A 24389-nucleotide genomic window follows, 5' to 3' on the forward strand; every position below is an offset into this window, starting at 1 on the left:
TGATTTTGAAAAGCAGAAAATTATGGGGAGGAGAAGTTACACTTTGTGAGTACAAATTCAATTAAAGGTATCAATTAAAGTGTCTAATTAGTTAAAATGCAATTCCTCAAAATGAGTTTTATACAAAAACAAAACAAAAACAAAAAACTTTTGCCTTGAAAAGGAGAAAAAAAAAGGCAGGCAGGAGGGCGGCACTGTAAATACTCAGCATCTGTGGGTTAGAAAGAGCCCCTGATGTGTGTGCAGGGAAGAATGGGGCGCCTCGATTCCATATTTGCTAAAGTATAAATGGTCTACAGAAAATGTTTCCATTTATGACTTTATTAATATATATGTTATATATACCAATATAGACAGATACCAAAACGACCATCACACATCTAGCCATCAGAAACTAATCGAACATCAAGATTCAAAGAAAACACTAAAATGATTTAAGGACTTAAAATATTCTTTTCCTATTTTGCAATACATGCAAATAGGCAATTATTGTGTTGTCCACTATAACACCAATATAGTGTTATAGTCAATCATGCCTCAAAAAAAGGAGGAAGGAAGGAAGGGGGCGTGGGGTGAAGGATGGAGGGAGAGAGGAAGCAAGACAAAATGCTTTGCTTCTAATGTGTGAGTAAATTATCCACAGGGCACAGTTTTGATATTCATGGGAAGCAGACACTAAGACGGTAAAGAGCCTCCTCACATGTATTGCAACTTATACTATACGTATTATACAAAGCTAGTATTTTGGAGGGAAAATAGAGTAAATTGTGCATAATATTTTGGAGGGAAAATAGGGTAAAGTACATTATCCAGCCTATGAAAGTGTTGTCATTTTATTTTAATGTTTCAAATTCTTATTTAAATTCTAGTTAGTTAGCATATAGTGTAATACTGATTTCAGGAGTAGAACTTAATGATTCATCACTTACCTACAACACCCAGTGCTTATCCCAGGTGCCCTCCTTAATCGCTGTCTCCCACTGAGCTCATCCCCGCCCACCTCCCTCCAGCCGCCCTCAGTTTGTTCTCTGTAGTTAAGAGTCTCTTATGATATGCCATACCATAAACGTTTCGTCATTTTAATCTTAAATATAAGCTACTGAATTCTATTAAGGAATTAACATAAGCTATTTAATTAGTTATTCCATTTTTTTCTTATTTACAAAGTACATTTAATCTTAATGCCTTTATAGAAAAAGAGGTAGAAATGTCACTTTCGACTTTTGTTTTGTATTCCTTTTTATTGTATAAATTAGTGTCAAGTTATTATTGGGTGAGATGTGCTGTTTAAGATACTCAAGAGGAGCAAACCTGTTATATATTTTAATTCTAATTGTTTACTATTTGTCAGTAGCTCAGGAAAAGTCCTAATAGTCTCTTTATAGATCTAATATTATCAACAATGAACATAAAAATATATGTTTTGTGGCGTGCAGATTTCTGATAGAAAATAACAGGTGCTCAAGTACAAGGCCAAGAATTAAAATAATTCTCTTCATGAAACAACCTATGGTATTCGTTTCCAAGAAACAAAACTTTATTGAAGAGTCCTACTTATAGTTTAGGAAAATATATTTTAATTTTTCAGTATAAATTACCAATTGTTAATGAATATGGTGTATACCTGAGTATGTGTACATCTAAACTTTTTATTTATTCCCATTAAATCCAGATCCTTTGACACCTTCAGAATCAACTCAAGAGTTACATGCATCAGGTAAATAATTACATTTTATATTACATTATCTAAGCATCAGTAGCCATACCATAATCTGATAATATTGATAGATGCTCATACTACATATAATATTGATAGATAATATTGATAGATATGCATACTACAAGTTTCCAATCTCCAGATGCCAAAAAATAGCCATATGTTTATCATAAAATCAAAACAGTCAATAAGCTGACTGAACATTGGTTACAGATAATTAAATGCTTTACCCACCTCAATTCTTTCTTATTTTTTTCTCCAGAGTTTTACTTCTTTTTTTAAATTTCCCAAACCATCTAAAATTTTCTTAGGGTGTATCATAAATAAAATTTCCAGCTATATGCAATAACATGATTGTTCAGTGTAACTAGCTTCATGTGATATATTTCTGTCAGTAAACCATGGTCGGGTTTTTGAGCTCATTTCTCAAGATTGAATTTATCATTTTTACTTGAAATAGATTCATAACTTAGAACAGTCTGGGCAGAACTTTTCTCTAGCCCTAGGCTGGGAATTACAAAGTTGTGTTCTACTTTTGGCCCCTCATGAATACTCACTGTTACACAGAGAAATGTTTTTAACCTAACTACGCCCTTGGACCACAATTTCTAGAACTTTCACATTCCCTTTTCTTCCACCTCCAGTGGCATCGTCCTAAACTACAAATCTCCACATTCTTCATTTGCCCCTAGTCAGTGATGAACTGTAATATTTCAGCAGTTCATTACATCTAACATGTAACCCCACAGATTCACTGAGATAACCCCTATAAAGGGTGTGGCCTCATGTTGGCACTCAATACGTGTTCTAGAAGTGGGCGCTAGTCCTGTTATTAATCGTTACATTTAGGAAGCACATTGGGCAATTCCGAATAAATCCATATTTAGTGGAAATTTTAAGATTCCAATTTCTCCATAATTCAGGCTCCAGATTTTGCAGACCCTTTGATGTTCCTCTTCTTGCTCTTTCACATTCTTCAGCCAACTTGCCCTGGTCATTTTTTTTCTACTACGGGGGTCCTCCTAACCCAGGCCACATGCATCTCACTTCCCCCCTCCCTTCCCTGGGGTCAAACTTCTTTTATTATAGCCCTTATTCCACATTTCCCCCAAGGAATAACTCATTTACATCCTGTTGCCATGTGAGCAAATAAATAGGCACGGGTCTGATCTCAAAGCCTTTGGTGACATAATCCTTTCTATACAGAATTCAGTGCCAAATAGTGGAGGGTCCTAGGCACTAGCTAAAGAATTTGTGTTTAGGTCTGTCCATCATCTGGCCCCAAGTGCCCCTCAAGTCTCAATTCCCACCACCCCATCTTGGCTGCTGTGCTGACTTGTACACCCCCAAACTATAATCCCCATACACTGTGCTTTCAGAAATCTGTGCCATATGAAACTCTGTCCCCTGGTCCTCCCAACCTCTTCTCTTTCACACCCTACCCCCACCACCACTGGCTCCTGACCCTCTGCCTCTCCATACCTTCAACAGCCTCAAAGGCCCATCTCAACATATTCCTTCCAGTCACACTTCCTGATTCTTCCAGACAAAAATTCAATCTTCTCTTTTCAACTCCTGTAACATTGTAGATATACCACTTTTATAGAATTTGACCATGGTCAGTGATTATTATTGGTAGTAATGTACATACAATACTTCTGGGATGTTCCTCTCTCTCATTTCTCATCTCTGTAGTAAGACTGCATTACTGAATCCTTCCCTGGTGGTGAGAGGGTTGGTAGCTGTTGGATAAATCTTTCTGAATTATAAAGTGATCATTTGATTTTCAATAACATGATCTCTTTGCTTTCCTCACGAAGATATGCCTGAATATTCAGTCACGAATGAATTTTGCCGCAAACACTTCTTAATTGGAATTCTACTCCGAGAAGTTGGCTTTGCCCTGCAAGAAGACCAAGACATCAGGCACTTAGCTTTAGCTGTCCTAAAAAATTTAATGGCTAAGCATTCATTCGATGATCGATACAGACAACCAGTGAGTGATTTTCTTTTCTCCCTTCCCTAAACACCATTTAATGGCTCACTGCATTAAATGCATAGCAAACCTACAAGTCTATTGATTTTTATGTGAATAATTTCTTTTGACTACCTTTCCCCCTAGGAGAAGCAGGCCCAGATAGCAAGTTTATATATGCCCCTCTATGGCATGCTTCTGGACAACATGCCAAGGATTTACCTTAAGGACCTGTATCCTTTTACTGTCAACACATCTAATCAGGTGAGTTTACAAAATGGTTCAAATGTTGATTTTAATAAAGAGTTTGCCTGTTTTGTATTTTTGCCCTGGAGAGCCATTTCCCCTCAACTGTGAGCAAACTAAGCATTTTGTGCTAGCCATTTTGAGATGTTGGCATCAATGTCATTTGGTCCACATCGGTCCCTGAAGCCTTCCACCTCATCCATCATTTTCCTCTCTTCTCTGTATCACCTTCCAGTTCTGTCCAGTTTTTACCAGGTTCCTCTGTTACATGCATGGCTCCATCCTCAGTGTGCCCCTCCTCCCTCCCCTGACCATTTCCCTACATGAGCTTCATGACCACCTGGTGTTAGTGTAGCCAAGTGCTTCAGTCACACCCAGGAGTGGCCTGTTTGCCATCTCTCCTCCACTAAGCCACCATAGTGGCTGCACAGCAAGCCACCTGAGATCGGATTCCTCTGTTCACATCCCAGATGAATTAACACACTACGGAAAGCAAAATATTACCACCTCGAAGTTAGGAGCTATGCCTTTGGAAAGCTGTTTAGAGGAAGACCTTATTCAAATCCCAGTGATGCCAGTTTCTCGCAATGTTACCTTAGATAAGTAATCCAGGCTCTTTCAACCTCTACCATCTTCTTTATAGAATGGAATAGAATTACTCCATCACAGGACACTTATAAGGATTAAATGGTCTAGTAGAAAACACTTATAGAGACTGGCACGTAGTATTTGGAATTAGTTTTTAGTATTAGTAATATACCGAAGATAACCCATGATTATAATGATATGTAATCTATAGCATAATCCATAAAAAAACAGTAGCCATTCCAACCATTTAGTTTATATCTAGAAGGTAGTTTCCACTACATTTTAAAAAAAGAAAAAATCACATAAGAAATCAAGTGGTTACTAGGGGTATGGATTTGTCAAAGAGTATGGTTGTGACTATCCATTTCTACTACCTGCTTTTGCAGAAGACCTTTGCTGGAATATAAAAAAGGGCAAGTCAAATAGCATCAAATCAAAAGCGTAACAAAGAAAGCATGTGTGGGTTTCCAATGTTGAAATATGGCAATTCCCATTAATCTCTTCTGTGCTTGAAATGCAGGGGTCTAGAGACGACCTCAGCACCAATGGAGGATTTCACACCCAGTCAGCTATGAAACACGCAAACTCTGTGGACACATCATTTTCTAAAGATGTTTTAAACTCCATAGCAGGTACTTAAGACCTTTGGGGAACACTTGTGTTTCACTCTCATCCATGTTTACGTCACATATCATCATGTTTTTTACCCACTCCATAATTCAATGTGCATAATTTCTGTATGTCAAAGTACACTATAGTTATATAGCTAAAGAGTTTCTTTTCCCATTTATTTAAAAACCATCCAGGGCCTTCCTCTTCTACTTAGCATTCAGTTTTTCTTGGCTCAAAGAGCAATCTGCTCAAATGTTAGCAAATTGCTTCATTCTGGAAACAATCTTTAAGTGTTCATTGCATACAACCTGTAAAATATAATAGCCCATCAACTTCAAAATTTACTTCTAAGAACTATTTTGGAAATGTCATCTTCAATTCTTATAAACTGTCAAAACTTGAAAGCTTCTTCCCCAAAAACCACCTTATGCACATTGTTTAAAGCATTTTTATAAGAGAAACTTTCTTTTAAAAGTCTTTTAAGAAATCAAAGGAACAAGCAGTACTTTATTTCCATTTATAATGGCCTAAATTTTCCTAAATCCTTAAATGCCAGTGTGGTCTTCATGACCATTCTTACAATGTGGCATGTCTTTAATGGCAATTCCAGACTCCGTTATGTCAGCCTTGCCCAACACTGCCACCACCTCCATGCTCCTTATCTTTTTGGGTCATCATGTGTGTGCCCATTGCATCTCATTATCATCTGTGTGCTGTGGCTTGTGTTTGCAGCATTTTCATCAATAGCTATTTCTACAGTAAACCATGCTGACTCCAGAGCCTCCTTAGCAAGTCTTGACTCCAACCCAAGCACCAATGAGAAGAGCAGTGAGAAGACTGACAACTGTGAAAAGGTGGGGCTTCTTTCCCAACTATGCAGCACCTTCCGGGTCAGCAGTCTCTCACTCTACCTCAACCCTTCTTGGTTCTTCCACTTCTAGGTCCCTAGACCCTTGTCTTTGATAGGATCAACCCTTCGATTTGACAAGTTAGATCAAGCAGAAACCAGGAGTCTTCTCATGTGCTTTCTTCACATTATGAAGACCATTTCGGAAGGTAAGGGAAGCTCTTGAAAATTACAATTTTGAAAAAAGGAAGAAACTTTGAGTTTCCAAGAGTCTCATGCTCCATGGTGTTTCCTTTCAGAGACACTGATTGCCTACTGGCAAAGAGCACCCAGCCCAGAGGTATCCGACTTCTTCAGTATCTTGGAGTAAGTTATAGAGTTGATTTGTTAACACTTTTTTCTGAAACTTCAAAATAGTCTAGTATGCCATCCTTCATTCTAAGGACCCATTTGCTAAACTATCTATCACTAGTAATGGATGAAATATTTAAAGAAAATGTAATATTTTTCTTCTAATGTACTTAAATTAATGGTTTGTATAAATAAAAGGGCATGAATAATTAGAATGTGACTTTTTTTTTGCCTTTCCAGTGTTTGTCTTCAAAATTTCAGATACCTAGGGAAACGCAATATAATAAGGTAATAACTTTAAAATTTCAATCGGTTAATCTGGCCTTTTAAAAAATTATGCCAAGTAGTAATTTATCCAGTTAGACTTATAGATATATGTTAGAAATCTTAAAATGCACATAAGGATTGTAAGGTTGGCTTCACAGTAGACATAGGAGTTTGATGATTACCCTGTACCCATAGTAGGTCTAGGACTAGTTAAAGCTGTTAAGAAAATACAACACAAAACATACCTTTCTGAAAGGAAACCATATATCCTACATAGTCTGAACTAACTTACCTATCATTTGTATAGATGTAATGTAGAAGATTCCTATTTAAGAAAATACATCCAATGTGAATAAGTCACAGGAATAAAAGGTACAACATAAGGAATATAGATGAGGTACACTTTTGGTGACTGCCACAAACATACAGACTTGTCAAATTAGTATGCTGTACACCTGAAACTAATATAACATTGTGTGTCAACTATTCTTCAATCAGAAGGAAAAAAAGAAAAAATTTAACTCCCAGTATGCTAAAGAGAAAAATGAATCTGGAATAACTATTGTGTTAGCATCCTTTTCTCGTGAGAGACCATGAAGCCCCCAGTACCTTCACTAAACCCCCCATCTCCCATTGCTGGAAGAAAATATGATTCTGTTTTTCATAACATGTGAACTTATTTTCTTGTTCAATAATCAACCTGCCAGTTGCCATTCTGTATTTATAAATAAATTACTAATACTAAGCTATGATTAAAACATGTTTTCCTTGCAGAAAAATTGCTGCTGCATTTAAATTTGTGCAGTCTACCCAGAACAATGGAACTCTCAAGGGATCTAATCCTTCCTGTCAAGCATCAGGTCCCTTGTCACAATGGTAACATCAAATTTGCTTGATATTTGTAATCATATTGTGTGTATAAATGTGTGTATATATATGTATACATGTGTGTATATACATGTGTATGTATGTATATGTGTACACATATATACATATGTTTCAATGTATTGTATATATGTATTTGTGTGTATATATATATGCATAGATACATGGATATGGATGTGTATATGTGTATGGGGGTATGGATGTACACACATGAGCATGCGTGGATGCACACACACGTGTGTATATATGCATATACTTCAAACCAAATGCAGATTTCAAGTAACTGTGTTTTTCTGAAAAAACTTCTCAGGTACTGCCTGATCTGCCCCGCTAGCTTGTGAAGACCTAAGAGGCAAGGATTATGCTTTATTTATGTGCACTCAGGGCACAATGCCATGCATAGGATGAGGGTTAATAGGTACCTTAATTTAATTGAACTCAAAAAGACGTAATTCCAATATATGACTCGTTTAATGTTTCTTAACCTCCTAGTGACAAAGTAAAATGAGAGGTTGTATCCCCATTCCTCTCAATAATTGTAATATGTCAGCAGCATCTTTCAAGCTCAAATTGTTTTCTAAAGGGTCAAAGGCAGGGAGGATTTAGTTGGATCCATAAGCTTATGGTAGGTTTCCTAGTCATTACACTGATTTGACTAGCATATAGGACCTGGAGTCATCCTTTATTAACCTACCCTGTGGAGAAATTTTGCCCTGAAATCCTACTTTAATTCTCCCCTGGGTCTAGTAAGTAAGAATTCTATGCTAAAATTTTCTCCAGTTTGATTTATTCTTCCCAGAGTTACCATAATAATATATAATAGGAAAATGGCTGTATTTTAGAAAGAATTTTAGAAATAAGAAAGTGGTAAATAACCAATAAATCATGGAGTAAATTTTGCCTCTTCATCCATAAGATTCCTTAAAATGGCCCCTTGTGTGAAAGTAAATGAGAAAATGTAATAGGTGTGTTTCGCAAATGGTAATAGAATAGAGAACTATAAACAACGACTTTTTATGTTTAAAGACTATAGTCATGTACCTGAGGTCACTGTCGTTTTGTTGATGTTTGGTCAGTTAGATTTCAGGCTTCTTCCTGAATGATCTAGACAGGTCCTGGTTATTCCCACCTCTCTCTTTCCAGAAACCAGGATTTTTTCCTCCAGAATTTCCAGACTAAAATACACTCAAAACCTAGAAATAAACCAGTCCCAAAGGTCCAAGCCATACAGCCCAGGACCCATTATTTCTTGTAGCTAAGACTCCTCTGGCTCTTGAAAACCAAAGTTAGATCTTCTGGGCCTCAGTCCATCTGGAGCGTTTGATTTGGTCAGAACCAAATGAGCCTTGAAAAGTGTCACCAAGAGAAAACCATTGCCATATCTATAGGCTTGACTCTTCAGGGTTTTTCCTATTGCCAGCTTTCCTCAAAAAAAATGTTCTTATTATCTTGGCCAAAATATAGCTTAAATGAAAGTTGAGAATGGGAAGTGTTCCTACTTCCGCATAACACTGGCTCATTCCCCAGGTGGAAGTGCCAAGGAGACATCAAATGAGAGCCACTGCTGGTCATTGTCTTCGGCCTGGAAAGTACCTGCACTCAGGGACCCCCTAGTTCTCTCCCTTACCAGGACAGAATCCCATGAACTTCCCATGGAATCCCATGATTTCATTAAACAGTAATGAATATGCTTGTTCAGATTAAATTCAGTATCTATTATTCTTCTATCATACTTTGGTATTAATTATCCTTCTGAACCTTTTTTTCATTTAAAAAAAACTTCTCCTAGAGTATTCTTAAAACCCCTTTTTATCATGTTATCTATAATCAATATTTTTATGCAACATCTCTATTTAAAAATTGTTTATGTTTTACTCAATCTAGAATACTTGGTTGAACACCTATATGTCATATCTCTCGTACATTAACCATTTTTTCCTATTAATTTTCAGGATGCATACCACGTCCAGTCATGAAGGGCATAAGCAGCACAGATCACAAACCTTACCTATAATTCGAGGCAAAAATGCACTTTCAAACCCCAAACTCTTACAGATGTTAGACAACACCATATCCAGTAAGTAAACAAGAAATAATAGGAACATGATGGTGATCAGTGTTTCTATAGATGTGTGGAAAACATGAAATGCATTATAATGTTTCAGAAATGTAGGAAATGTTTGGTGTGCCACCAAGATTACTGCTTTTCAGGCTTGCTGTAGCCCAGAGAATTTTTTTTAGGGAAAAAAAAAATCACCAGAGAAGGAGATTTAAAAAATGTTGTGTCCTTATAAAGAAGAAAGGAAAAAGGCGAATCACTAGGTATAATCTGCTGGGTGTAGCTCTTCTGGTATCAAGTGACTTTGCTATTGTCAGGCTTATGGGGCCTCTGGCAACCAGATTATTGTCTGCTCTTCAAGAAGAGCAGAAAGTTGCCCATGTACTAGAAACAACGTATGTGACATCTTGAACACAATAATGCACACACTCCAGCTTGTGAATGAGGAAAAATGGACCCAGTGTTTTTTGTACCGTGTACATGTTAGTGAATCTGGGCATATGACCAGAGTTACCTGTTTGAAGACATGTGCCTTCACCTATAAATACCTTTAGTGCCTTTAATGGCCATTAATGCCCACTGTCCACAGAGACTGTATGTTTAGTCTATTAGCCTTGGAGCATAAAACTTGACCCAGACTGAGAATGAGAGAAATGTGACTCTGTCAGTGCCTGTGTCAATGGAAAAGAATTAAGAACAAATGGTAAATGGATCACTCTCGTCTACAGCTGACATATGAAAAGGGCAAAACACACTGTTTTAGTCAGTTTGAGTTGTTACACATTAATAGTCTGCGTGGCTTAAACGACAAAAATTTATTTCCCATAGTTCTGGAAAGGTGGGAGGCCCAAGGTCAAGGTGCCAACAGATTTGATGTCTGGTGGGGGCCTTATTCCTGGTTTGCAGACAGCTACCTTCTTGTTGGGTCCTCACATGACAGAGAGATAGGTGGTCTTTCTGGTGTCCCTTTTTATAAGGGCACTAACCCATTCAGGAGGGTTCCATCCTCAAGAGCTAATTACCTCCAAAGATCCCCCTCCAAATAACATCATATTGGGTTTGGGGCTTCAACATATGAATCTGCGGGGGTGACACCAACTGTCTATAGCATCCACTAAAGACTCTGTCTAGAGTTTTTGATTCAGCCAATAAGGTAATTGAACAAACAAAAACACTTGATTTAATAAATTACTTAACAAAATACCAGTAAACATTGAATATGTTATAATAGAAAAAAGTCCTTTATGGGATTTTCTTAGACATTTATGCATGTTCTACCTTATATTTTGTAGGCAACTCCAATGAAATAGACATTGTGCACCATGTGGACACAGAGGCCAATATAGCTACAGAGGTTTGCCTAACTATTCTGGACCTGCTATCCCTCTTCACCCAGATTCACCAGGTAAGTTGATTCTAACATCTTCACAACATAAAATGGGAGATAGAAAAGTCGTAGGAAGTCAAGAGCCTATTTTTTTTTAAGATTTTATTTATTTATTTGACAGAGAGAGATCACAAGTAGGCAGAGAGGCAGGCAGAGAGAGAGAGAGAGGAGGAAGCAGGCCCCCGCCAAGCAGAGAGCCCGATGCGGGACTCGATCCCAGGACCCTGCTGAGATCATGACCCGAGCCGAAGGCAGTGGCCCAACCCACTGAGCCACCCAGGCGTCGTCAAGAACCTATTTTTAAAGTATTTTATGAAATCAACTAACCTTCCATAAATCAACATAAGCGTGAGTGTAAAAAAATTTGAAAGATGAGACTCAGAATTTAACAGAAGTTGACTACTGTTCAAATGATATACGTACGTACATACGTCACTATTGTCAAATAATAAACATTTTTCCTTGGTCCTCCTGCTTCACTCTCAGGCAAGCCCAGCTAAGGGAAGTGTAATTCTACTTTTTCAGTCTTGAGGGGAGAGACAAATGACAGCTAGACCCAACATCTTTCCGTGTGCTTATTTGTCATTTATGTAGCTTGGGTGAAATAATACCACCACATACTATTAGAATCACTAGAGTTAAAAAGACTGGCCATACCAATTTTTGGAAAGTGTATAGAAAAACTGGAAGTCTCTTCCACTGATGATGGGAATGCAGACACTCTAGAAAACAGTATAGCAGTCTAAAACGTTAAAACTGTGTCTGTCGTGTGATCGGCCATTCCAACACTGAGAATTTATCCAGGAGAAATAAAAGCATTTGGTCACACAAAACTGTGTACACAAATATTCATAGAAGCCTTATTTTTAATAAATGCTGAAAACAACCCAAATATACATCAACAGGTGAATGGATTTTACTAATGGTCATATATCCATATACTACAATACTGCTCACTCATGTTCAGCGAAAGAAGCCAAACAAAAAGTTAGTATTGTATGTCTCCATTTACATAAAATTTTAGAAAGGTGAACTATAGAAATTACATGTCAGCTAAACCTCAATAAAGATATTTAAACTATTAGCTCAGTCTAATGAGCTTATAGATGTTCAGGGTTGAACTCAGAAGAGTTGGATCCATTGAATAAAGTCTGCACCAAACAGAATGATTATGCCAAGAAAGCTCTGCTTTCAGGTGAAATGTCATCATGGGTCATAGGAAAAGCAAACACCATATTTTAATTATTTATTACTCAGTGACAATGTCAATCAAATCTCAGACATCACCAAGGCCCTATCAAAACCGACGAGGACCAGCCTCTCTGAGACCTCATCTGTGACCTCATCTTCTACACCTCTCCTCATCGCACCCCATGCCCCACGCTCAGGCTGCTCGGCTCTTTTTTTTTCTTTTCAACCTTGAACTCATAAGCTTCTTCCCAACTCATGTCCCTGGTACTATCTGTTTCTCTCTCCCTAAACAGTCCCTTCAGATCTTCCCATAACCAATTCCTTTAGTTCACATATCAGTTCATTCATTAAAGAAGTCTTGACGAAGTATCCTGTCTAGAGTAGCCCTATCCCCAAATTACTTTTTATTATATTTTATCATTCTGCTCTATTTTCTTATTTCATAATTTTTTCAATCACTGCTGTATAAGTTTCAGTGGGAACATAGGTCTTATCACCTTATTCACTACAATTTCCAGCACTTAGAATTGTGCCTACCACATAGTAGGTTCACAATAAATATCTTTCAAAAGAAAACAGTTGTCCTTTCACTCATCCTAAATAACTTCTTTGTTAAATTTCCAGAGGCAGCTCCAACAATCTGAATGTCAAAATTCAATGATGAAGAGGGTCTTTGACACCTACATGCTCTTTTTCCAAGTCAACCAGTCAGCCACAGCACTGAAGCATGTGTTTGCCTCCTTGAGGTTGTTTGTATGCAAGGTAAGCGTTCTCCTGGTTCCAGTGAAAGCTCAGGGAAGGATGCTGATAAATGCATATTAATCCTGACATCTCTCAGTATGGAGGAAAGGATCCCTGTGTTTCAACAATGTTGGGTGAATAGAAAGCATTTCAAAGCTCTTAATCTCTAGTTCTGGGTTGTCACTGGTTATTGATGCATGGGAGACTTACAATGTAGAGAATGATTATTTCTAGGGAAAAAAATATTAATATAGACTTAAATAAATACAATTCTATCCCTTCTGTTCTAAGGAATTCTAAAATTGAGCATAAACAGAGCGACATGAAAGCATGGTCCACCCTTAACCAGTCCTTCTATTTCCATAGTTTCCTTCAGCATTCTTTCAGGGGCCAGCTGACCTGTGTGGATCATTCTGCTATGAAGTTCTGAAATGCTGTAACCACAGGTCACGGTCAACACAGACTGAAGCATCAGCACTTCTGTACTTTTTCATGAGGAAGAATTTTGAATTTAACAAGCAGAAGTCAATTGTCCGGTCTCACTTACAAGTAAGTGCTGTCAAGTTTCATTAATGCTGTTGTGAAAACCACTCATCTGTTCCAGCACTGATAAAAGCCTCCTGGCTGCAAGGCAAAAGCTACCAACTCCTCTACCAGACCCCTCCTTGAAGACCCTTGGCACAGTCAGCTCTCACTCAGAAGAAGAGGGCAGAAATCAACAAAGTCCGTAACTCCACTTGGACTTTTCCTTTCTTCTGCCAGGGAACAGAATCAAATAGAATACACAACTCGGGAGACCAAGGCTATCTCTAGAATGCCAAATCCCACCAGATTCTCCTCGCAGAAATGTCTTTCTTTAAGGCATCCCAAGATTCCTGCAACCTTCTTATATAAATATTTAAAATTATAGGAAACGCCCTAGACGACATGACCTTCTAAAAATTTAATGCATGAAGATGCTATTCTTGGGACCCACAGGGAGAAATCAAAGATGTATTCATCCAGTCCAATGGATTTCTTTAAAATTGCTATTTCTCAATTATCACTTTTGAAGTTCCATTGTTCTTTTCTCTTCTAGCTCATCAAGGCCGTAAGCCAGTTAATAGCTGATGCTGGGATTGGAGGCTCTCGGTTTCAACATTCCCTTGCAATTACCAATAATTTTGCCAATGGAGACAAGCAGATGAAAGTAAGAAATGCTTTGTGGGCATTTTCAAAGACTTAGGAATAAAATTAAACCGAATTCTTTTGTGAAATATCAAAATCATTTAAAAATATAAGTTCTGTATTTTGTTTATTGAGACTTGAGCTGAGTGCTAATGTTGAGTTTGCTTGTTTGAATTAATAATCAGTTCTAACACTGTCAGTCTGTCATCTGTTAAGTGGAATTTGCAAGATGTGTGATTGAATGGGATATAGCAAAAAAAACTAACCACAAACATTCAGAAATACAGTCATTTTCTTATAATCTTACTCTTGGCCAAATTTATTTAGAAATTTTGGAAGACTTCTTTAGTCATAGTACTAAAAAGTCCAGGGATAGAGTCCAGGGCATGACTGAGGCCAGGGATTAAAACAATGTTTCAACATTAATTTGAAAGGATAGCTGTACCCCCATGTTCATAGCAGCATTACTTACACTAGCCCAGGCATGGAAACAAGCTAAGGATCCATCAGTGAATGAATGGATAATGCAGTCATGGTGTATATATTCAATGGAATAGCATTAGGCCATAAAACTGAAGAAATCTTACCATTTATGACAACATGGATAGACATTATGTTAAGTGAAATAAGTCAGACAAAAAAGACAAATACTGTATGATCTCACTTATGTGTATCTTAACACTTATGTGTAATCTTAACAAACAAACAAACAAAAAAAAAAAAACCTGAAAATCATGGAAAAAGAAATCAGACCTGTGGTTATTAGAGGCAGGTGGTGGGGAGTGGGGAAATTGGGGGAGGGTGGTCAACCAATACAAACCTCTCATTGTAGGAGAGATAGGGATGTCAGGTACAACATGATGACCGTAGCTAACACTGGTCTATGCTATACAGAAAAGTTAGCTTAGAGAGAAAATCCTGAGTTGTCATCATAAGGGGATTTTCTTTTCCTTTTTCCTTTTTTTCCTTCTTCCTCTGTATTTCATCTACATGAGAAGATGGTTGTGAGCTGAACTTATTGTGGTACTCATTTCCTGAGATATATAGATAGATAGATAGATAGATATCAGATCACCACGCTGTATGCCTTAAACTCACCCAGTGATGTATGTCAGATACTTCTGAGAAAAAATTTAATAAAAAAAGTTTTTTTAATTAAATAATCATTATGTTAAAAAAATGATCATGTTTTCAGGTCCCCTTTCCATATTGCCTGGATGTTTGCCTCTCTTTGCTTACTTCATTTACAAGTGAATGTAAATGCTCTCCCCACGAGCTTACTCTTTCAGAAATCCTGAGGACATTGGAATATTCCATAAGTGGAAAAAGTGCCTCAGATCACCTGGGTGGCACAGTTGACTTAGTGTCTGTCTTCAGCTCAGGTCATGGTCCTGGTGTCCTGGGATTGAGCCCTGTGTGGGACTGCCTGCTCAAGAGGGAATCTGCTTCTCCCTCTCCTTCTGCCCCTCCCCCTCTCCCCCAGCTCACGCTCTCTCTCTTTGTCTCAAATAAATAAAATTGTTTAAAAAGAAAGAAAGAAAGAAAAGAAAAGAAAAAACACTTCGTTCTGTAGTGCCAATCAACGTCCCAGACTTGAATCTCTTTGTTTAAACCTTGTATCATTCCTAAACCAATCACTGGCTTGAGGGATCGAAGAAGGTGATTGGCCAGGCCAGTTTGGTGGACTACACATCCGTGCCCCCAAATGAAGTAGACCCTTTCAAATCACATGAACCAGAGCCAGAGAGGTGAGAGCTTCAAAGAGCAATCAGGATGCTCTTACTAGAAGCTAGGTGAGCAGAGAAGATGGAGTCTACTGCAGTTCTTATGTTCAAATGTGTACAACCACAATCAATATGTAGAATCATATCTAAAGAAAGTACATATTTATGAACAACATAGAGAGTGCACCAAACTATGAAGCCAAGCCATGATTAATAGCATAACTTCAAGTAACCTATCTTAGGGATTAAGAACAGATAACGACCCAGGTGCTCTGTTTTCCAAAGAACAGCAACTTCCCAGCAGAGGTGAAAGATCTGACGAAACGCATAAGGACTGTTTTGATGGCGACAGCTCAGATGAAGGAGCATGAGAAGGACCCTGAGATGCTGGTGGATCTCCAGTACAGTCTGGCAAACTCCTATGCAAGCACCCCCGAGCTGCGGAGGACATGGCTTGAAAGCATGGCCAAGATTCACGCGAGAAATGGAGACTTATCTGAGGTAACTAGCCAAGGCTCGGTCCTCCACTGGTATTGTCCTCTTTATCAGGACATTTAATCATCAGGACATTTAATCAGGACAATTGAATTTTCATTTACAGTAGGCTACCATATTTTTCCATGTATCTAGATATGACCCAATGATATATGATGTGCATTAAGTTGGCAAGTAGGATTCAAGAATGCCCAACTCCATGTAAAGGATACCAAGTCAAGGCCAGAGTTGTTAGTATCAGCTGTAATTGTAGGATACGCAATGCAGAAACGAAGGATGAAAGCCTAAGACTAAGGAGGATGGTTGTAAGGATGTCTGGAAAGTGAGTTATGTAAGTTAATGTTCTGTGTTTTAAAACACCTTCCCTGTAATTGGACTAGGATGGGGAAGTTTGCCACTGTGGTGTGTAATCTCAGGCTGGGGTAATCTGTCCTCATTTGCAGCTAGTCTGAACTGGTGTTGGAAATATTAATGCTCCCATGAGCCATGTGAGGAGAGTGCACTGTGTGAAGGTTATAAATCAATACCTAACTTTTTTATGTCCATTCAAACACTGGGTGGAATTTTATGCAGCAATTCACAGCCCCCAAGTGGTTTCTGGACACCAAGTGGGAAACTTCTGCCTTATTCTCAGAAATATGCCCCTTTGGGGAAGAGATTAATTTATCTGGGATGATCCTAACACCTGAAGTTTTTCTAAACACATATAAGGGATCCTGGGATAGAGATAGAGCCAATCAGAAACCCCGGTTGGAGGCAATTTGGTGGGACAAGAATGAGAAACTCTGGTTCCCTTGGACGGCCCAGAAAATGGAGAAATAACTCCACAACCTTTAAAGGGAAAAGCTGAAGTCATTTGGAGCCCTCAACAGGTCAGGCTTTAAATAAATAAAACCCTTTTTTAAAAAGTTGCCATATAATGTGGTTGGCGGGAGCATACATGGCTCATTAGGCCGTACTATTTAATCAAGTACCACTTTGTGTGTTGACCATCTTAGAGGCAGTAGATAGTCCAAAGGGGCCATTACTGGTAGTAGGAACAGTAAGAAGGTAGCTTAATTTTCCCCCCAGTTTAGAGCCCGGTGCTATAGCTTATAGTTTTAATAAGGAAATAGAACTGTGGATTTTAAAATATATACATTAGACTTAGATATTCAGGAAGGAAGATATTTCTGTTGAAAAATTCTTCAGGTCAGTTCATTCACCCACTTGAAGACTATACCCAGATGAACACAAACAAAATTTCCCAAATACCCATTTTATTCTCCATGGTGAACTTTTTAGAAATCAAATTGATTCCTGTTTTTGATTCTTTTAACTAAAAGGATTCCTCCACATATTCTCACATGGAATATTGACTCACCCCGGAAGATTCATCCTGATTAGACGAATAGTGAAATCCACACTGTGTTATCCTCTGAAACAGTTTTCTTTTTTTATTACAGGCTGCGATGTGCTACATCCATATAGCTGCCCTCATTGCAGAATACCTGAAAAGAAAGGGTAAGACGACCGTGTGCAGGGATAAAAGTCTAGAAGTTGACAGGTTGAAACCTAAGTTACAATTAGCTTATTAATTTTACGTTGTATTAATCTCAATTGTGTTTTATTAAGTAACATTAATTTTCACAGACATTTCTAATTATACAGTACTTATGAACTTTAGCTCTCTCGGGCCATTATCATGTTTATTTTATGTACAAAAAGGCTAACTCGTCAGCCTCTTAGTTCAAAATGAGAATGTTTCATTGGTTAATGATTAATAGTCTCATAAGCTTGTGTTAACACTAACATGTAACAATGTCTTAACCTCATCTCGCACTACCATAGGTTACTGGAAAGTGGAAAAGATTTGCACACCACCCCTGCTCCTGGAGGATATTCACCCCTGTGATAGCTACCCATTACTAACAGCTCCTGGTGGAGGAAGTGAGTGGCCTAACTCTCCCACATAAACTCCTTTACCCCCATGGAACAGTGCAAAAGAAATTCCATTGCTGCTTAAAGTCGACTTTGATAGAACTGTGAAATGTATTCTTGAAAGAAAAACTATCTCAGACCTTCACAACTACCACTCATAAAAGCTCGAAGCTCCTACCATTCCGAAATCTACCCAAATGTCTGAAGTTTAGAAATGAAAACTTCTCAGCATAGAGAACTGCATCTTATCCAATATTTAGGATGACGAGTCATAGCCATATTTGCTACCAATCTGCATACGAGTTTGCCCTTGGGATTTTATTCTAAAATTGTTGAAAATTGCAAGAGAAATCTATTTTAATTTTGAAATGTAATAAGAAAACTCATTCAAAACAAGGAATGCCAAAAATGTATATGCAGGACTCTATATTCATCATATTCCATTTTCTTTTTTAAAAGCCTAAACCGATTAAAAAAACTTGCAACACATAATAATTTATAGTATTGATTCCCTTTAATGAAAAATATGTCATCTTTAAAGTTTGATGAAAGGTTTTGTAACAATAACTGAAGAATTACTTTTTGTAAAACATTTAGCAATATAGCTAATCCATTTAACTTGTTTTCTCTTACAAAAGTTTGTTCAAACCCAAAGGTTATGGCCTGCGATCTATTCCCTAGTGCTCTCTTAACTTTCAAAATGTAGTGGAAAGCTCAGTGTAAGAAAAACAGAAACAAATCCTGAGATACTAAAATCAAAATAATTGAGCAAACGGTAAATAGACTCCAGTTACAATATTTTGGAAGCATAATTAATCCCTTGTTCTTTTAAATATGCATATATTTTCTAAAAAATCTCAGTGGCTTTTCCAAATAAGGCATTTGACCAAATGACTAAAATGAAAGGTGAGACAGTGAGGTCACTTACTTGAGGAGGAGACCAGACCCAGCATCATGGCTCCTGTCCATACTAAAATGCAGGGATCTTCCTGCTTAGTTTCACACTTAGGATTTAGCTTCCTTTTTATCTGCACGTCATCAAACTCATCACTGTTTTGTCTAATGATTTTTATGATGCATTAACATATATTCATATCCATTGGTATATATCTGAAGTCCTCAATATACTTTTATATTATGATGTTTCTTAATCAGAGGAATAAAGTACCCCCTTCAATACAATGTACACATAATAAGAATACAGGCAAAGAAAAACAACTCCAGAAAGTACAACTGTAATAATCATCATCCTGAAAAATATATATCATGACTTTCTCTGCTATATATCCCTACTAGTGGGTTGTCATATATTTTAATATATGTTTAATTACAGAAGGAATATTGTTATGTTAAAAAGTAGGGAAGTAGAATTTTTTTTTCCTAAAGATTTTATTTATTTATTTGACAGACAGAAATCACAAGTAGGCAGAGAGGCAGGCAGAGAGAGAGGAGGAAGCAGGCTCCCTGCTGAGCAAAGAGCCTGATGCAGGGTTCGATCCCAGGATCCTGGGATCATGACCTCAGCCGAAGGCAGAGGCTTAACCCACTGAGCCACCCAGACGCCCCGGGAAGTAGAATTTTTAATGCAAGGATTAAATTGCAAAAACTATTCTAATTATAATTTCAAGCACATTTGGGGAGTGATCATTTTGTTACATAGCTCATGAGCTGATAATTAAAAATGGAAACCTCACAGAAGTATTAGCTATAATTTTAAAAGCACATGTTCCATGTAAGGGACCACACTGGGCTTTATACTGGCAATATCTCCATTAGTTGCCTCTTATGTGTCTTTGAGTTAGGTGCTATTAGGGCCTCCTGTTTTCAAGTGAGAAAACCAAGAGAAGTGATACAATCCGACCCAGGGTGCATGGTTAGCTTGTGATAGGATCAAAGTTCAAGGGCTGGTCTGTCACTCCAAGCTGTGCTCCTGACTACTCAAATGTCCCACTGTTCAGTTCCAGTCCTTCCTCCGGGGACATGGCCCATGACCAACTATCTTTATATATTATCTGTAGAGCCAGATCTTTTCCTTCTTATCTTGTAGTCACAGTGCTAGGAAATTTTAAGAAAGTTTCTAGATAATACATAAGAGTGAAAATTTGCAAGGAATGGGCATTATTTCCATAATGCACTGATCATTCCAGGTGTTTTCTCAAATATTAATGTTTTGAATTGCTTCAACCATCCTTTGAGATAGATATTAACATCTTCAGCCTAGCAAATGGAGAGAAGCAGGCTCAAAGTCTGGCTAAATTAGAATATTAGAACCATATCTATCTTCAAATTCTATATTCTGTCCATGATTCCATGCCAGCTTCTAAAAGAAAATGTCATCTGAAAAATTATACAATTTTATAAAACAGGATGATTGGTTGCCTTGGAAAAGAATATTTATCAACAGAATTATCTACCCATCTCACTGACTGTATGAGTTTTATTGTACTACCACTTGTAACGTCATGAAGAAAGGCACTATCTTTTCCAAACAAGATTTGAATCAAAATAATAATGTCACATTTTGTTGGTCCACTCAAGGCATGTTCTCTATGGGCTGGCCAGCTTTTCTGAGCATTACACCAAATATTAAAGAAGAAGGAGCAATGAAAGAAGATTCGGGAATGCAAGACACACCGTACAATGAGGTTAGATCAATATAATCTAGCGTACAGTAACTGAGTAAAAAGATGCATTGAACTGTTACATTAAGCTAAATATGGAGGAGAAAATGTTATTCAGAAATCAGATTACTGAAGAATAGGACTTAGGTTAAGCGAAAGGCGGGCTAAAATTAAGCTGAGATTAATAGACCTCAGATTCCATTGATAAAGCATAATTTTCAATGAATATTTAAACTAAGCTTTATTTCTCTAAGATGGACCCAAATATATAATGTCATCCCTTCTATAAGATATGAAGTCATTGGTCCTTTGGTAAATGTCATAAGGGATGATGAAAATTTTGTGAGCTGGCCACAGCTTTTTAGTGCATTAGAAAGTTTGTTTGTAAATACACTTGAACAGAAAGCCTAACTGGTTTCTGCAAAAAACCTTTTGATTTGCAAACCATGGTTATTATTTATTAATTCAAAATAAGCTTTCTAGTGTTAATCTACATAGCAACAATTCTGATAAAGAAAACAGAGCTCCCTCATCAAGTAAATAAAATATTTCACCAGCTAATTGCTTAAATTTTAATGTTACATAGATTGGGAAAAAAAGGGTACAGAAAGCAAGTTTTGGGGTGGATTTTTACTTAAAATTCATATAGTTAATGTTGATTTCGTATACCTTGCAAACAAACAGTAAATGCAACAACATATTTGTTAACTATTTCAAATAACATCTAAGAATCTTTTCTTCAAAGACATTGTTGAAAAGATTCCTACAATATTATCCACTTGCTTTAGTGAGGATATATTTTGATTCAGCTGAATATTCTTTAAACCACTAGTATAGGTGAGGCACTGAGTTCAGGGTGGAGGACAAAGATAAATAAGACATAACGCTGACTTTCAAAGAGCTTAGAATCTTGAGAAGGACAAATTTTTTCAGGGTGGGGACTAGCCAGCCCAAGACCCAACAACTATAAATCTAGGCAATTAAAGGGAAACTTTTTAAGTGACAGTGACTGGGATGCAGATGGTTGGGACATACATGAAAAAGCTCTCCAGACTGTTACACGGGATCTTGGCATTGATGGGACTTGAAGATGCCAAATGAGGAAATAAGGTTCTTGTAGCTGCAGCCACAACATAGGTAAATGTGCGGAGGTGCAAAAGTATTCGGAGAGTGAAGTGGTACGGGATGGTATAACCAAAGTGCAAAGTCGGTGGCAAGTGGGGGGTTGGACTGACTGTGGAGCTCCTTCAGTGCCATGCCAGAGAGTTTGGATGGCCATTCAGAGACACTGGAGTTCCTACAAAGGTCTAGGGCGGTGGAGAGCTTGAGATCAGATTTACGTTTTAGAAAGAAAGATTCCTGGAGAACAACACATAGGATGGACCAGAGTGGAAAACAGATTACTAGAAGACCACTATGGGGTCTGGAAGTAACGGAAGAGGGGTTTGATCTAAGGCAGGGACCATGGAAAGGGAAAGGACTAGACAGAGCTGAAGGTATTTTGTAGATTCAAATTAGCAGATTTGAAGGATGAATTCAGTGATGGAAAGAGAAGAATCAAGAAGATACCACCATCCCTTCCAGGATGGTGTAAATGCCAGTAACAAAGGGGACATAGCAGCCCTACTATAAAGAAAACTGACACTTTAAAGGTTTTGAAAACAAGTTTCAGGGGTGAACCACAATGTGTACACTGTGTTTACACAATCGTGTAAAATCTCATTTTGGTTTGGGGAATTACAGAATATCCTGGTGGAACAGCTCTACATGTGTGTGGAGTTTCTTTGGAAGTCTGAGCGATATGAACTCATTGCTGACGTCAACAAACCCATCATCGCTGTCTTTGAAAAGCAGAGAGATTTCAAAGTACGTTTTCTGAGGCCAGACTTTGGTCAAAACATCCTGCTTTAAGTTGGTGACTTACTTACAATGTTCAAAAAAGGGAAACTCTGTTTTTTGTGTCAGCATCACCTTCATGAAACCCTTTGATTTATGGTTTCAGAAATTATCAGATCTCTACTACGACATTCATCGGTCATACCTGAAAGTTGCAGAGGTGGTCAACTCAGAGAAACGGCTGTTTGGTCGCTACTATCGTGTGGCATTTTATGGGCAGGTAAGTTCAACAGAAGCTATGTGGCCTCTACATTCTGTTAAACAATGAAACTTTGTCTTTGATTCTCTATGAGACATCAAACTCCACATGCCAATGGATTGAGAGAATGTGGGTGTATCTGGGTATGTCTGAGGGGATGTATGGATGTGAGGGTCATATGTTTTTCCATGGGAATGCAGTGAACTGGGGAACAAATGGGCAGAGAGATCCAGAGGTCTTAATACAAATCTAGTTAAACCATGATTTCTAACTTCGTGGAGAAAGAGAGCATTTATTTTTCAGCATCATCTTCTTCCCAGTTAACCCCAAATATCTAATTAGAGTTTCACATCCTATGTTAAAGTGGAATTAAATTGAACATGTTTTGAGGAATGAAATTCATAACATTCTGGGAAATAAAGAATTCGTAGGGCCTCCACCATGTCAAAGTCCTTTCACCTTACAGTCATGCATTTTTTTTTCTCCTCCTTCTAAACTACCACTGATTCCAGGCAGAACACTGTATGTTTTTTTTTTTTTTCTATATTGTAGGTCAGTATAACCGTTGCATTATCTTGCCCAGCTTCCCACCTTTGCAGTGAACCAGAATAATAATATTAGTGAGCCAAAGCATTAGCCAGAAAATTAAGTAACATATTCTCTATTAATTATGAATGTCTCTGAGCAGTGCTTTAAGTGGAGCAAACCCAGGCACCATTCTGCTTCTTTTCAAGAAGGCTTATAACATGATGACAGTGCAGCAGGCATACCTCGGACTCTGACCTGAGTGCATGAACGTTCCATCCTTTTATTTTCATATGACTCTGCCTTGTTTCCTTTCCTACCTTTCCCTCACATAAGACAGTGTTGCCGATAGCTTCTTTTTCTCCTCAGAATGTTCAAAGGCAGTAGCTGAAGAAGTCAAATCCAGCATGGTCATTCCATATTGCTTGCCATTAAAGTCTTTTGAAAAAACATCTGTTTTCCCCCAATTGCCAAAGGCAGCTTAAAAACTAACTTCTGAATTAATAAAGATTTAGCTGTTCTCTACCTGGAAAGAGAAGTATTACCCATTACCCACTTACCATAAACGAGTTCATCCAACTTAGATTTTCCTCCTCACATAGCAGCACCAGGATTGCAGAGATAGCCAAAACTAGTGGAGACAGTCCACAGATACAGACTAAATGTAGACATGTGTGAGGTCTACACATGTCTACATGTGTAGTGTACCTTGAAGTGATGGTGTACCTTGCAAGGAGAAAATGGGGGAAGCTTCAGGGGAGGATGAAGAAGGTAAGGGAATGATATCTTGAACATCATGAAGGAAAGAAGCAATATTTGACCTTGGTGAAACATTGACAAGAAAAGTGGCGGAACACCCCATTGGAAAGGAAATGTGTGTGTTGAGGGATGGCAGAGGGAAAGACAGGGTATTCAGGGAATGGTCACAGGCTAACTGAGCAGCAAGGAAGTGACAAATAAGATTCAAATCTACAAT

General features: G+C 37.9%; 1 protein-coding gene across 21 annotated transcripts in view; it reads left to right on the top strand.

Moving 5' to 3' along the window:
* The window catches only part of DOCK10 (dedicator of cytokinesis 10), a 261474-nt gene that overhangs the window by 219753 nt on the left and 17332 nt on the right, over positions 1–24389 (top strand). For 12 of the 21 annotated variants that reach the window (XM_082690399.1, XM_082690383.1, XM_082690400.1 and 9 more), the window contains exons 31-50: positions 1673–1717; positions 3538–3713; positions 3840–3956; positions 5047–5158; positions 5871–5992; positions 6080–6194; positions 6285–6351; positions 6577–6624; positions 7378–7479; positions 9441–9565; positions 10840–10952; positions 12750–12887; positions 13233–13415; positions 13945–14055; positions 16043–16258; positions 17698–17755; positions 18083–18181; positions 20711–20817; positions 22537–22659; positions 22796–22909. In XM_082690399.1, the coding sequence (XP_082546525.1) occupies positions 1673–1717; positions 3538–3713; positions 3840–3956; positions 5047–5158; positions 5871–5992; positions 6080–6194; positions 6285–6351; positions 6577–6624; positions 7378–7479; positions 9441–9565; positions 10840–10952; positions 12750–12887; positions 13233–13415; positions 13945–14055; positions 16043–16258; positions 17698–17755; positions 18083–18181; positions 20711–20817; positions 22537–22659; positions 22796–22909 (2291 nt within the window). The remainder of the gene's footprint in view (positions 1–1672; positions 1718–3537; positions 3714–3839; positions 3957–5046; positions 5159–5870; positions 5993–6079; positions 6195–6284; positions 6352–6576; positions 6625–7377; positions 7480–9440; positions 9566–10839; positions 10953–12749; positions 12888–13232; positions 13416–13944; positions 14056–16042; positions 16259–17697; positions 17756–18082; positions 18182–20710; positions 20818–22536; positions 22660–22795; positions 22910–24389) is intronic. The other 9 variants (XM_082690386.1, XM_082690390.1, XM_082690391.1 and 6 more) reach the window with 2 other exon arrangements.

Source organism: Mustela nivalis, assembly GCF_964662115.1.
Source record: "Mustela nivalis genome assembly, chromosome: 11".
NCBI classification, from domain to species: Eukaryota; Metazoa; Chordata; class Mammalia; order Carnivora; family Mustelidae; genus Mustela; species Mustela nivalis.